The sequence below is a fragment of the Microtus ochrogaster genome, chromosome 18 (assembly GCF_000317375.1).
Source record: "Microtus ochrogaster isolate Prairie Vole_2 chromosome 18, MicOch1.0, whole genome shotgun sequence".
In the NCBI taxonomy this organism is placed as follows: domain Eukaryota; kingdom Metazoa; phylum Chordata; class Mammalia; order Rodentia; family Cricetidae; genus Microtus; species Microtus ochrogaster.
This window is the reverse complement of record NC_022020.1, coordinates 40,676,841-40,691,756: the sequence shown is the minus strand read 5'-3', so window position 1 is coordinate 40,691,756 and position 14,916 is coordinate 40,676,841. Positions and strand designations below refer to the sequence as shown.

At 37.1% G+C, this 14,916-nt stretch overlaps 1 protein-coding gene and 1 non-coding gene across 7 annotated transcripts in view; one reads left to right on the top strand and one right to left on the bottom strand.

Annotated features, from left to right (window-relative positions):
• Nucleotides 1–14,916, bottom strand: part of Csnk1g3 (casein kinase 1 gamma 3) — a 90,704-nt gene that overhangs the window by 3,924 nt on the left and 71,864 nt on the right. For all 6 annotated transcript variants that reach the window (XM_005356111.2, XM_026783525.1, XM_005356112.3 and 3 more), the window contains 2 exons: nucleotides 4,877–4,983; nucleotides 4,360–4,383 (listed from right to left, as the gene is read on the bottom strand). In XM_005356111.2, the coding sequence (XP_005356168.1) occupies nucleotides 4,360–4,383; nucleotides 4,877–4,983 (131 nt within the window). The remainder of the gene's footprint in view (nucleotides 1–4,359; nucleotides 4,384–4,876; nucleotides 4,984–14,916) is intronic.
• LOC113457112 lies at nucleotides 2,142–2,248 on the top strand. The gene has a single exon (XR_003377749.1). It is a non-coding gene; the product is annotated as a U6 spliceosomal RNA (small nuclear RNA).

The following is a 14,916-nucleotide window of genomic DNA, read 5'->3' as shown; positions in this document are numbered from 1 at the left end:
AGAGAGAGAAAGAGAGAGAAAGAGAGAGAAAGAGAGAGAAAGAGAGAGAAAGAGAGAGATATGAAATATTTATGGGCCTAAATTAGAGCTACTGCCATAAAACAAAAACTAAGTATAAAAGATTGTTTCAGGAATTAGAAAACCAGTCCCGTTTACTTTCAACTATATGTACAAAATACTTTCTCAAATCTCAGATACATAAATTTTCAAATATAGACACACAAAGGGACCCTGCTCAGTGGGCAGAGCCCTGGATTCAACATTTAGTGTTACTAGTGTCACATAAATTGAGCAGGAGGTAGAGATAGAAGGGTGAGGAGTTAAAGGTCAACCTCTGACACACAGCGTTTGAGTGTGGAATACATGAGACCCTGTCTCAAATAGACAGGGTAAAATATTATCAATTACTAGGAAACATCCACAGAGTAAAAGGTAAAATAAGGGGGGGGGGAGTTATTTAAAAGAAAAGAAATAGGGCTGGAAAGACGGCTTGGCCACTAAAGGCTAGGCTCACAACCAAAAGTATAAAAGAAATAGTTTCTCTGGTTTTGTCTTTAGGTAATGAAAGTTCTTTCCATTTGTTAAAAAACCTTTCTTTCTAATGCAAGTATTATGGCATAAAGAAAGTATGCCCAATCATTTATTTGAAACTAAATACAATTTTAAGAAAAATTCTAATGGCACAGGTTCTCTAAATTCAAAACTACATTAAAGCATTGTCCACATAACTTTAGACTAAATCCCACTAACTAGGATGGCAATTACCACCAGAGGGCAGCATTGATACATCTCTACGACTGCATAGGCCCACAAAGCAGTGGCATTAAAGGAGGAAGTTAAAATGTTAACCCCTGCTGGTTTTTAAGAGACAAGCCACGTGAAACCAAGCTGATTCAGTCTTGGTGATAAAGAAATCACCCTCTCACTTATTTTCTGCTTCCAGGCACTCAATCTGAAAGGAGGCTGTTCTCACAGCACAGTCTTTGTCTGCATTTACTGCTCCTTTGAAATGATTCTTTGACTTACTACTACCTTTTCACACCAGAAGAACCTAGTAATAGCGAGTTTACAGAAACTGCCCATCAAATGAGCGAAAAGTTGCCACTCATTTAGTATTTGTTGAAGGATTTGCCTCATTAACACAACCAAACCCTACAGTTAGATCTAGTTAAAATTACAGGTATGCTTTGAATCTAGAGTTCTTACCCACGGGCCACAAACTACTGTAGCCTAAAAAATGCACATTTCAGCCCCACTGTGAGGCTTTTCAGAAGAAAACTGGCCTGGGATACATTGTTAAAATGTTAATACTTGACATAGCTTCTGTATCTAATAAGACATTCGAAAGAAAGTTATTAACAAGAGGAAGACTTTAGCTTTCAGAACTGAAAGCAAACCCAAAGAAACAGTGAGGCAATCTGAATCCAACACCAGAGTAAACAAACTGGCAATTAACAGCTTATGCCATTAGAATCCATCTTCAAATCAGTGAACCAAGCTCGGCTTTGCTGCTTACACCATAAGCTCCATTCCACTTCACTTACTGCCCTCTTCATCTAGGTTTGCTGCTTTCTTACACACTTTTACTTCTCTCAATCAAACTGAAGCATGATTTCCTGCCTGGATCTGAGGTTCTTCCCTACGCCTTCTACAATGACTCATCAGCATCACCTTTGGTAGAGACTATTCCTGCATCCAGCCTGTACCACCCACTCAGGACTTCAGAAGCCGTCTCTCCAGTGCCGGCTTAAAGAGCATATGCAAAAATACCTTTTATGATAACTAGTATTTTCCTGGCAAATAAGTATTTTACCTTAAAATTAACACCCATACTGCAATTCCTTATCTTTGGATTTCTTATTTACTTATTTATTGTTTGTTTGTTTTTCGAGACAGGGTTTATCTGTATAACAGCTCTGGATGTCCTGCAACTTTCTTTGTTAACCAGGCTGCCTCGAACTCACAGAGATCCACCTGCCTCTGCCTCCCAAGTGCTGGAATTAAAGGCATGCACCACCACTGCCTGGCTTGTTTAAACAGAATTTTAATGAAGAGCTTTAAGAACAGGAAATTCTGAGGATTCTTGCTACTCAACTAGAATAAAGTCATATATAACTTTATGACTTTAAATAACACATATAGTGCTCGCTTCGGCAGCACATATACTAAAATTGGAACGATACAGAGAAGATTAGCATGGCCCCTGCGCAAGGATGACACGCAAATTCGTGAAGCGTTCCATATTTTTTTAAAAAAAATAACACATATAAATAACGTGTCATAAAATTTACCCTCATACGGTGTACAATGCAGAGACAAACAGTCTATTTACAGAATTGTACAGACACCACAACTCCCTAACTTCAGAGCCGCCTCATTCATTCTGCATATCAGATATTTACATTACAATTCATAACAGTAGCAAAGTTATAAATATAAAGTAGTGACAAAATAATTTTATGGGGGGAGTCACCACAACAGGAGGAGCTGTATTAAAGGGTTGCAGCATTAGGAAGGAAGGTTGAGAACCAATGCCTTCAAGGAACCCTGCTATCATCAGTCCCTCCCATTTTCTTCTCTGCCAAAGACAACCACTACTTAATTTGCCATACTTTTACCACTGCCCTTTTCACAGTTTATGTAAGTGGAGCTATATAATTCATGGCATTATTCTGCTTCTTTCACTTAGAAGAATTTTCGACCTTACTTCTTTGTATTATATAATAATATATTTCACGGGTATGGTAAATTGCTTTAGTGAATTACTTACTAATAATTTTTTTGTGGTTTTCTATTTTAACCACTGGGGATCTAAAGTTAAAAAATGCCTTATTTTCAATACATTAAGAAAGACATCATGATGTGAGAGATGTATAAAGAAAAACAACTGGCAGATTAATGAAACAGTAGTAAAAGACAAAACATCAGAATTACACTGAGGCTGGAGGGAAACAGGAAATAGTAACAGTAAGCAAGCTATGAAGGGTTTTGATGTCATATCAAGAAATCTGGACACAATCCTCCAAGGAATGGAGAACAGTCCCTTCAGGAACAGCAAGCCCATTGCTTTCTTCACCCTTATTCTCCAATGCCTCTGCAAAGAAAAGCCAGACTATTTGCACACATACACACCCTCTGCAGAGAAAAGCCAGCCTATCTGCACACATGGCATCACAACTAAGTGAACCATGTATTATGTCATTCTTGAAAGTCACGTTTCTAATCATCTAGTCAGGAAGTGATCCTCTTCTTTACAAATTTCAAGTTTTACCTTGTACTAATATCTACTAATGCAACTGAAATCTCAGCAGTGTAACCATTGAATGAACAAATGGATAATGGATAGATTAGATCAAAAGTAACTCTCTGGAAGGAAGTGAGCACAGATACCCAGGCTTAACCAAGACTGTGGGACAGAGATGGAAGAAGCAACAGCCTATGAAGAGCACAGATGAGAAGGTCACCAGCAGCGAGTGATGAGGAAATAAATAGGTGTGATAATAGCTACACAGTCCCTGTAAGTGACAGACAACTGAGCCTCACCACGGCTACTATTTTCCGAGGTGGATATTATTAGCAGCATTTTATGAAAAAAGAAACGAGCCTTAAAAAGTACCACACAACCACCCTATGTCATAACTGTTCTTAGCATCATACCTAAAATATATAGTTTCTCAGTTTTCAGCTAGCAAATCAGTGTTTCTTACGGATGCAAGTAAAATGACTGAGAGGCTTTAAAACTGAACATTTACGGCTTTATTCACTGCAAAGCTGACTCGAATTTTGTCTTGAAAATAAGAGAAGCACTTAAACACAGAATTGCAACTGTAGGCAAATACCAGAAGGTAACTAAAATCAAGTACCATTTCTCCCAGGAAGAATATCATTAAGAACCATTAGAGGATGTTTACTAGTTAGAAAACGAAATAAGATTTTAGTAATAATGTAGGGGGAAAATATGTATTCAAAAATTGAAAACAGGGAAATGTAAAGTTTAATTCAAAACTTAGCCTTCTACTTAAAATAACACATAAAAACTCCCATGTTATAAAACAAATGCGCAAGCACAAGCAGTTGGCATATCATCTATGCAGTTAAAAAGTGCCCCAAACGATGTAACTTAAAGCAAAAAAAAAAAAAAAAGAAAGAAAGAAAAGAAAGCTGCAGCAGGCAAAACAGCTCCTCAACAATTATTTCTTGCTTTTCAGAGCTAATGTTATTGTCATCAATTAATTTTCGGTTTTACCAATTATAATTTCTAAGTTAAGAACTTGTTTGTTTGTTTATATTAAATGGTGCTAAAATTTTGCAATTATAGTCAATGGAGCTATTTCTGCCTGCCTACACTTGAGAACTCACCACATATTCAATACTTTCTGGCAGCTATACACAGAAAAACAAAAAGAAAAGAAAAAGGGAGAGAGGAAGAGAGATCATCAAAAATAGCCCATAATTAAGTGATCACATTGTTCTGCATGCTTAATTTTCCAAGCAGCATCACTATAATTTACATCTTAAAAATTAATCATAAAGTAACATTAAAAATGCAGCATCCTATAACGCCAAGTACTTAAACTGATAGAAAAGTAATAAATACAGCAGTAACATCAATGCAATGTTCCTAATATTAAAAGCCAAAAATGTACTATTAAGTTTAAAAGAAAATTTGAGCAGTTACTAAATTACAATTTTTTTATTAAGAAAGTATTCACTAAAGTAGTAGCACTTTAAAAAGTGATTAAGATAATCAATTATATCATTTTTTGTATGCTCTATTCCCTACAGAAAAAAATATGTGGAATAATTGTATGTAACTATAAAGTTCATAAATGCAAAGTTACCAACCAAAAAAAATAATGAAATAAACAAAACATACTTGGTTTCATCCATCACTTCTACTTCTGTAGGGGCTGTGATGGGCGCATTTGATCGTCCTGCTGTGGGATCATCTGTGTTTAACTCTCCATTTGTAGAACTTACAACCTGTTTAATAAAGAGAAAGAATATTTATGTATATCAAACATATACACTAAATTCTATATACTAAGTAAAGATTAAGGCATTTAAGTTAGAAAGTTAATATGAGAAACACAAAATAATTAGTAGATCAAAGCCATCCAACGTGTGCTTTTGACTTACTTCCTTTCCATCTTAAAACTTCTACTTTCTGCTTCTCGCTAGAAAAGCACTACCTCCTCCACTGAGGTTTCCATCAGTTCCTCTTGTGTGCCCATCTTCTTTGGCACATTACATATGATTGACTTCCCCTCCTGTAATCTGTTATCACTGGGACTCCAACTCACACTGCCCATTTTAAAAAACAACAGTACCATCCACACATACAGCTTAGTGTGTAGTCCTACACCTGATCTGTCAGCAGGTCCTCTGGGACACTGCCCCAAACACATACCCTATATCTAATGAGTTCTCACTACCTCTTATTACCAGTAGGACTCCAGTACCAAAACCATGTGGTTTCTCCTAAGGGAAAAAACCAAAACAAACAAAAAAACCCAAACAAACAAAAAGACTATTAATTAGTCTTCTGCTCTGACTTGCATTACCAGTAAAATACATTATCCACACAGCAACCAGAGTGCTCCTTTTGAGGTAGAAAATCTCACTAAGATAATTCCCTTCTGAAAAGTCCCAAACCTTGGCTTCTCATTTAACTGATAATAAAAAGCTGTATTCCTTACCCCACATGCTACAGTTCCATATAACCTACTGTCCGCCTAACTTACTAATACTTCGTTAGCTCAGCTGCTTCTACCTAACACACAAGTCAGGCCTTAGCACTGTCCACTGTCACTGGTTAGGGTTCTAACTCTAGCCAGACACCTAGGGGTGGTCTTATTATGTCTCAGATTCCCAGAGAGCACCTCTTATGACAGGCTTTTTCTAGCATATGCCTAAAATTTCCATGAAGAAACAGTCTTTAATGTTGCATTTTGTTTTTGACTCTTGTATAAGCTTTTGTGTTGGTTTTCATTCAATTGTTTTTATGTTCAACATACGGTATCTCTTTGTAGCCCTAGCTATCTTGGAACCTGAACTCACAGAGACCTGTATGCCTCTGCTTTCTAGGTGCTAGAATTAAAGATACATACCACACTGGGCTTCTTCATATGTTTTTGGTTTTGTCTTGATGTTATTTCCTGATTTATCTATTTTGTTGTTAATAATCTGCCTCTATTAAAACTGTTTCATGCTGGGCGGTGGTGACACACACCTTTAATCCCAGCATTTGAGAGGCAGAGGTAGGCGGATCTCTTTGAGTATGAGGCCAGCCTGGTCTACACAAGCTAGTTCCAGACATGCTCCAAAGCTGAAACCTTGTCTTAAAAAACAAAAACAAAAGCAAACAAAGAAAAAAACCTATGTTTCATGAGAGCAGTAATCTCACCTTGCTCTCTAATAACATGACACAGAACACTCTACTTATTTGTCAGAATACATGAATATAACCATCATGAATGATATTCTAAGACTTTTAAGATTGTAATAACAAAATTCCTAAATTATCCACAACCTTACACGCTCATTTAATTACCCTACTCTTTTCTTTCCTCTTAACGTTAAATTGGAAAAGCTGGCCACACCTCACGCTTCCCTTATCCCTACAGTTCACCCATTCACTTTCTCCTGATCATCGTCCGGTCGGCTCTGTCTTTGCTTTCAAACTGGGAATTCCCTTGAAAACAGCTAGTTAAGTCTGAAAAATGTATTCTGTAAGCTTTGCTCATTCCTCATTTTCCTACACAATTTCTGTATTTGTTGGCATCACTTGATCACTCTTCTCTCTATACAGACTTATCTAGAGTCTATATTAAGATGGATTCATATCCAAAACTAGCTGTACCACTAGCAGCTAAGCAAGCATGAGAAGGATACCTTGATCTTGCTAAATCTTGGGGTCCTCAACTATGAAATGGAAAATGGTGTCTACTTAACTGTCGGGCTGGAATGGCCAGTATATACAGCTAGAGATCAAGCAGTGGTGGCCATCAGCACTAGCAGCCGGCATTTGAAGAGGTACGTTACAAAGGAAAAATAAAGGTACAATGCTACAGGGAAGCCCAAATCAATCAACTAAGCAAATACATTTTTAAAAATTTCATATCAAATTCTAAAAAATTGGTCTATTTAGCTGACATTTCTAGAATTATGACTAAACTAGAAGGTTGAAATATCAGTGTTTTTCAGGCTGACTTGTTTTCAGGAAGTTTATAAAAATGACAGATGATCATAAGTTTGGCATTTCAGAATATAATCAGGTATCTTAGAATTTACTGTTATAATGCTAAAGACCTTCTGCTCTGACATTCCAACTTTGAGGAGAAAGGAAACCAACCATATAGTACTTAGTATTGTAAGCAATTGACTCCAGTTTCACTGCAAAGTTTCAGAGGACAGGAGAAGAAAGCCCACTAGCAATTCCAAAAACCATTCTCACAGTCAGATAAGACAGAGGAGGCCTCAGACAAAGCAGCACCTCTGTCACCAAGGATCTGTGGGAAGAGGGTTGAAAGGAGTCTGCTGTACCGTCCAGGCTGTCTCTGCCTCCCTACTGCTAGCATCACTATGTCTGGCTCATGGGCAATGATTTTCAAAAGCAAAATTAATACTTTCCACATAAAAATTCATAAAAATTAGTTATACTACTCCCTTTCTGGTTTCTATTTTATTTCTCAAAGGCATGGCTACCAAGTGTATACCACAGGCTCACAATATTAATGAATCAGACAGCCAGCTATCCATTAACTATATCAAAAATACTAAAACACATGTCAGCATTCTCTAAGACATTCATTAAAAACCATGCTGATATGTGAGATACAGTTAAAAGAATATTTTTCAGAGTTTACTGAAAAATAAACACTTAAATCACTACATACTCTGGAAACTAGAGAATAATTGATAGTTGTCATTTTAAAAGATGATACCACAGTAAAATGGGCTTCTCATGGACCACAAGTATGATTCGCCAAAAGCAGTTTTTATTCTTTCCATCAAAATAAGGCAGATTTTCAATTTAACTTGCACTAAAAGAGACAGCAATTGTAGCAAATTTCTCTGAGTATTCAAATCTTTGGATAGGTAAAATGTTATTAAAACAGAAGATCATATTAAATGAATCATACTGATTCATACCAATGTGACTCACCAGGAAACTTCTTAAACTAATGAGGGTGGAACTATTTACATAATAGAAACAATAACTACATCCTTCCATAAACACTCTTTTGCAGATATCGGTACCCCAGAAAACTATGGAGAGAAAATTGAATTATAAGTCACTCAATTTTGTTCATTATAACTCTGAATTGTTAATGGCCTGATACAGAAGACTAAGACTAGCTTTAGAAATGTCTTTAGAAAACTCACATACATAATAAGCACAACTGAGAGCTGTCTGCAAGTGAAAATCACTCTTCTGTTTAGCCATGTGTGCTTGCTGCCACTACAGGATACTTCTGTTTGCATCATTTTTATGTTAGTATTATCTGTATTTGAATCCGACACTAAATACGTGAAGACATAAGACTACTTATTACAACAATTTATATTATTATTTCATTTTTCTTAACAGTACCTGACTGTGCATGTTCATTTGTGATTCTATACCTGTCTTGGCCTAGATTCTCAAAAATACATCATTCCTAAGGCTCAAATAAAAAATTCCAACAGTAAAAAATTCCCAAGCAATCAGGTCATTCAGCACACTAGTAAGTATCTTTAAGGTTTTTCTTCTTCCTTTTGCTTATAGTTGCCAACTATCACTGTAGAATCTATTTTCAGTGGAGGCAAGCTAAATGAAGATGTACCACAATGAAAGGCTCAGCTACAATGGAAATGGAAATTACTACTACCTGTTAAGATCAGGATATTTTAAAACCTAGTTTTAGAGACCTGATCAACAAGGTAGGAACACATCAAACTGGGGTGGCAACTATGCTCCTAATTCCTAGCCCCCAGATCAACTAAATTCTACTTTCTATTGTATTTCAAATCTTTCCATTTCTCTCACCTCTACTACTCATTCCTGCAATTCAGCTATAGACTTTTTTGTTTTGTTTTTCAATTTGGTTTTTCAAGACCGGATTTCTCTGTATAGCAGCTGTACTGGAACTCTCTGTATAGCCCTGGCTGGCCTCGAATTCACAGAGATCCATCTGCCTCTGCTTCCTGAGCACTTGGATTAGCACTACCACGCCCTACGGACTTTTTTGGTTTTTTAAAGACACCTGTAACACAGACTGTAGGTCTTAAAGTTGTGGCAATCATCCTTCAGCCTCCTAGGTGTTGGGATTATAGGCATGAGCTACCACACCCAGCTTCAGCTATAGACTTTTCATAGTTGTGTCTCTGACTCATGCTTCTCTCCCTTTAATCAAGTCTTTACCAAAGTAATCTTTAAGCTTCCAGGGTAAGCAGACAGGTTAAAGCTGTTTCTTTGTGACATGATGAAGACAGGGCAAGGTAACAAAATTTAGACTACATTCCAAAGAGATACAGTAGAAGAACAAGCTGTTTCTTTGTGACACGATGAAGACAGGGCAAGGTAACAAAATTTAGACTACATTCCAAAGAGATACAGTGGAAGAACACTGCAAACACAAAGTCAGAGAACCAATGCCGAACATAGATGCAGCAAAAGGAAGGCCCTGCAAAGCTCTCCAGGAGAGGAGGGACAGAGACCCTGAACAGCTCTCCAGGGAAAGAGGGGCAAAGAAGTGCCATCTAAAATTAAGCAAGGAGACAGAGACCTTGGTGAAAAGAAACCAGCAATCCTGCCCAACGAACAAGTACACAGTCTCCACAAGCCTTGAAAGAACTTCAGAGTTTAGATAGTTGATGTGGGAGTGCCATATATCAATCTGTTGATTTCATTGGTTAAGGAATAAAGAAACTGCCTAGGCCCCTTGATAGGCCAACCCTTAAGTGGGTGGAGTAAACAGAACAGAAGGCTGGGAGAAAGAAGCTGAGTCAGTGAGTCGCCATGGTTCTCCAACTCCAGGCAGATGCAGGTTAAGATCATTCCTGGTAAGCCGGCTCATGGGCTACATAGAATAATAGAAATGGGTTAGATCAATATGTAAGAGCTAGCCAATAAGAGGCTGGAACTAATGGGTCAGGCAGTGATTAAAAGAATACAGTTTCCGTGTAATTATTTCGGGACATAACTAAGGTAGCCATGCGGGCGGCCGGGTGCTGGGGACGCAGCCCCGCCGCTCCTATTTCAACAGATAGTGACTCCTCTGGTGTAACAAGCTATCAGTGTAGAAGAGGTCCTTTCTTCCACTTCCCATACCTCAGAGAGCTGAGGCCAGGTATCAGTTTAAGAGGCAACCTGGTGTTTAAGACTAAATTACCCTGGGAGCCTGATAACAAGGAACAATCATAGTCCAGGAGGAGCCTGGAACTAACCCAACACAACTTTTAAGTGAGGGATAATTACAGCAGTCTTAAAGAGTCAGCAACCTCAGCTGGGGCAGCTAAGGGTATGGTGGCCAGTAAACTACCCTCAATCACTAAGAACTTGCCTATCACCTAAGAATTACTGGGAATTCCAAGAAGCTCAGGCCAGTCATCAGCTGATAAGCTAGCCTCTGAAACCACATATCTGCCACAAGGTTCACTGACAAAAGGACTGAGAACTCTAATGTACCAGTAGACTGCTTGAAATCTGCGACCTATGACAGAACCCAATACTGGGCAGGTTTTCAAAGAGTACAAACTTCCAGGTGTGGTGGTGTATGCACAGGCAGTGGCAAGCTGATTCTCTGTGGGTTCAAGGACAGCCTAGTCAATGTATCCAAGTCCAGGACAACCAGGGTTACATAAAGAGACCATGTCTCAATAAACAAGCAAACAGTGGGAGACTGGTCTAGCTGTGTAGGTCTGAATGATATGCTTGCTTCTCTAGCTCCCTAGTACACTACGGAGATATCTCTGACTCGAACAGCTAGACATCCCAGGGTGTATAAAACAGATGGGACCAGAAAAGAATTCGTGTGGTTCACAAACTGCAAAGCTAAGATGGCTAACAGAGTTTCCTGCCACATAAAGAAAAGAAGGTACTAACAGGAAAAATAGTTTTGTCAGGTAACCTCACACTCATCCAGTCCTGGTTCAGCACAACTCAGAAGGGAGAAGAGAGAAAAAACCAAAACAAGCAAACAAAGCGACTCTCCAGTTTCAACAGATCCCCACCTACCTTCATGCCTCTTCCTGAAGACACCAATTCCATTATTTTTAAGTGAGCTAGCTTTTTACTGAACGGCCACCTACAAGCGGGTTAGTTCGCAATAACCTTCACAATTCCTGTTACTTCCACTCCCCCAACAACATATTTCAATTCCTTCTTCTCCTTTCAAATTGTGTCTGGGTTTAATGTTGTGTCCTCTGATGAAACTTCTGCTCTTATGGACTGGGAAAAATCTATTTATCTTCCTTTAATTTATATTTTTAAAGATTATTAGCATATATTAATTAGACATAAAACAGGTTTCATTATGCCATTTTTACCCAGTTATATAATGTATTTAATCATATTCATTCCTATTACTCTCATTCCCCTCCCACTTCTGCTCATCTCCTTCCTCTTCCCAGCCAGACCTCCTATATTCATGTCTTTTTTGGCATGGGGGAGGGGATTGGAGTCCTATGGGAACATGAGTTACAGGATACTTGCAAGAGTATGGGCAACTAACAAGTGGCTACACCACTAAATATAACTCCAACTTTAGGACCCACAAAGGTACTCTAAGATTCCATCTTCTTCCCTCTATGCTTCTCCATTTCCCTCTTATTATGCTTTCAGCAGTATCTTAATTTTACTTTATGTGTTTAAAAAGGGCTTTTATTTTTAATAATTCTTACATTTATTTAGTTTCTTTATACATCTCATTATTAGGCAATTTTTTTTAGCTCTTCTTTCCTCTTTTTTCATAATAGTCTTCCCTCTTCTTCCTTTTCCCCTTTTATTTAACCCTGCTTCCCCTCTGTTATCTTCTTTTTCTATTTCCTTCCTTTAATATTACAGAACATTACATTATTTTTGCCATTTTCTGTACTATGGTCACTGGTAATGTGCATCAGGGAGCTTTAACTGATATTAAGTACATTTCTATATCACATTATTTTTTTAATTGCTGCTCTTACATCAGTATGTTTTCTACTCTTTGAATGGTACTGGGGTTGAGTTCAAAGGAGCTGCTCCTTAAGAACAACCTGAAATACAAATGCAGAGATAAGCAGCAGACACAGCAGTCACAAGACAAACAAAAAGGCAAGGCAGCACAGTGAATCCAGGAGACCATAAGCCACTGAAACAGTTGAAATGTCAGACAAAGAATCCAGAATCTATTTCTAAAAGCAACAAATGAGTCCTAGAAGGTCAAGTCCACAGTAAGAAAATCAATCCAATATACAGACACAAAAATCAGCAACCTTCAAGAAGGCCAGCAGGAACAGAGAATGAGTGGGGCGGTGATGGGGACTCTGGAACTCAGTTAAATGGTAGAAAACATCACCACAGACCAAGTAAAGCTGGAGAAAGAACAGAGAAAGGCTGAAGAAATACTACATTCAAACATAAATGAAGAAAAGATAAGCCAAGCATGACAACAACATGAAAGATTTCTAGGACTTGATCAAGAAAACAAACCAAACATCCATTGGGTAGAAGTAATAAAAGAAGGGATTAAAAGGATGAGACAAAGTATCAATGAAACAAAGGAGTTGCTTCTTTGAAAATATAAACAAGATTGACAAACCCTTAGCCAAATTAATCAAAACAAAGAGACAGAAGAGCAAAATATAAAATTAGAGATGAAAAGATGAACATTACAATAACAATGAAATCCAGAGAATCCTTGGGGAATGCTCTGAAAACCTCTCTTTTAAAATGATGGAAAGTCTAGAAGAAATGAGTAAATTATATTTATATAGTACCATCTACAAAAATTAAATCAAGAGGATTTAAACTACATAAATAGGCAACAAGATAGAAGCAGTGATAGTCTCCTAACAAAGAAAAGCTCAGGACTGGAGAGACTCACTGCCGAATCCTCCCAGAACTAAAAACAAATGAACACTGGTGTTTCTCAAATACTTTTCTAAAACAGAAAAGGAAGAAAAACTATCCCAAATTAATTTTTGAAGAAAATGTTACAGATACCAAAAACAGATAAGGAAACAACAGGAGGAAAATGTCAAATCAATTTCCTCGATAAACATACATGTGAAAATTCTTAATAAAATACTTATAAACTTGAATTGAAAAATATTAAAAAGAATACTCCATGATTAAATTTACTTCATTACTGGAAATGTATGAAAGATTTACTATATGCATATAAAATAAATGCAACACTATACGTAATATACTTGGGAAAAGAAATCACTAACAATCTTACTAAATGTAGTAAAGACCTTTAACATAGTTCTGCGTTTCTTCATATTAAAATTTCTGAATTTACAAGGAATAGAAGGAGCATGCATCAACATCATAAAAACTATAAATATCAAACATTATACTAAATTGAAAGAACTAAACACATTTCTTCTAAAAATGAGATAAAGATGTCTGGTAACTCTACTTCTATTTAATACAGTGCTTAAAGTTTTGGATAGATCAGTACAGCAACTAAAAAAAAATAAAAAGGAATACAAACAGGAAAGGAAGAAATCAAATTACTCCCACTTGCAGACAACAGAGTTCCTCTATACTTCAAAAGACCTCAAGGATTCTAGTAGAAATTCTTACATCTATGGAACAATTTCAGCAATGTAGCAGGGTACATAATCCACACTCAAATCAGTAGTTCTTTTATACAATAACAAACTTGTTGGGGAAAAAAGGAAAAACTTCATTCACAAGTGCTTCAAAGCAAAAATATCTAGTCATAAAACTAAGCAAAGAGATGAAAAACTACAATGAAAAATTTATAAAGAAATTTAAGAAGCTATGGAAAGAAATCCCATAATCATAAATTCACAAAAGCAGTACTATAAATATGGTTATATGACCAAAAAGCTTGCAAGTTCAATGTAATCTCCAACAAAATTTCAATGACAGTCTTGACAGAAAGAGAAAACAGTTTTAAAACTCATACGGAAGCTTGAAGGCCTCAAATGGCCACAGTAATGACAAGCACTAAGAGCAGTGGTGGGGGTACAGATGTCAAATTATACTACAAAGATTAGTAATAAAAACAGCAGTGTGCTGGCACAAGAATGGACACATAAACCAATGGGACAGAATAAAAGGTCCAGAAATGAATGCACACAACCACAGCAGACACTGGGGTAAAGACAGCCTTTTCCATAAACGGTGCTTAGAAAACTGCTTGTTTGCATGCAGAAGAATAAGAATAGATATATATCAATCACTCTGCACAAAAATCAATTAAAATGGATTAAAAGACAATGCTAAATCTAAAGCCATGAAACTGCACAAGGAAAGAAAGGGAAAACAGTTTAAGAAATAAACATCCAATAACTGCCAGTCTTCTGAATAGAAAAGAAAATTGGCAGAGTAGAGAGACAGTCTACGGGAGAAAATGCTTGTCAATTATGCATCTGAATGAGGGTAGTATCTAGAATCTATATTTTAAAAAACCTAAAAGAATTAAAGACCAAAAGCTCAGATCATTCTATTAATAAACTGGCAAATTAATACATTTTTAAAAACAAGAAAATACAAGCGATTAATAAACATAGAAAAAGTACCAAAAACCCTTAGCTGTCAGGGAACAGTGACTGAAAAGCACATCAAAACTCCATCTCATCTTGAGTTGAACCCACTAGGATCAAGTAAACAAGGCCAGGCAGGGTGGAGGCAAAAGCAGGTAGATCTCTGAGAGTTTGAGGCTGCTGGCCTGTGTCTACACAGTGAGACCATGTCTT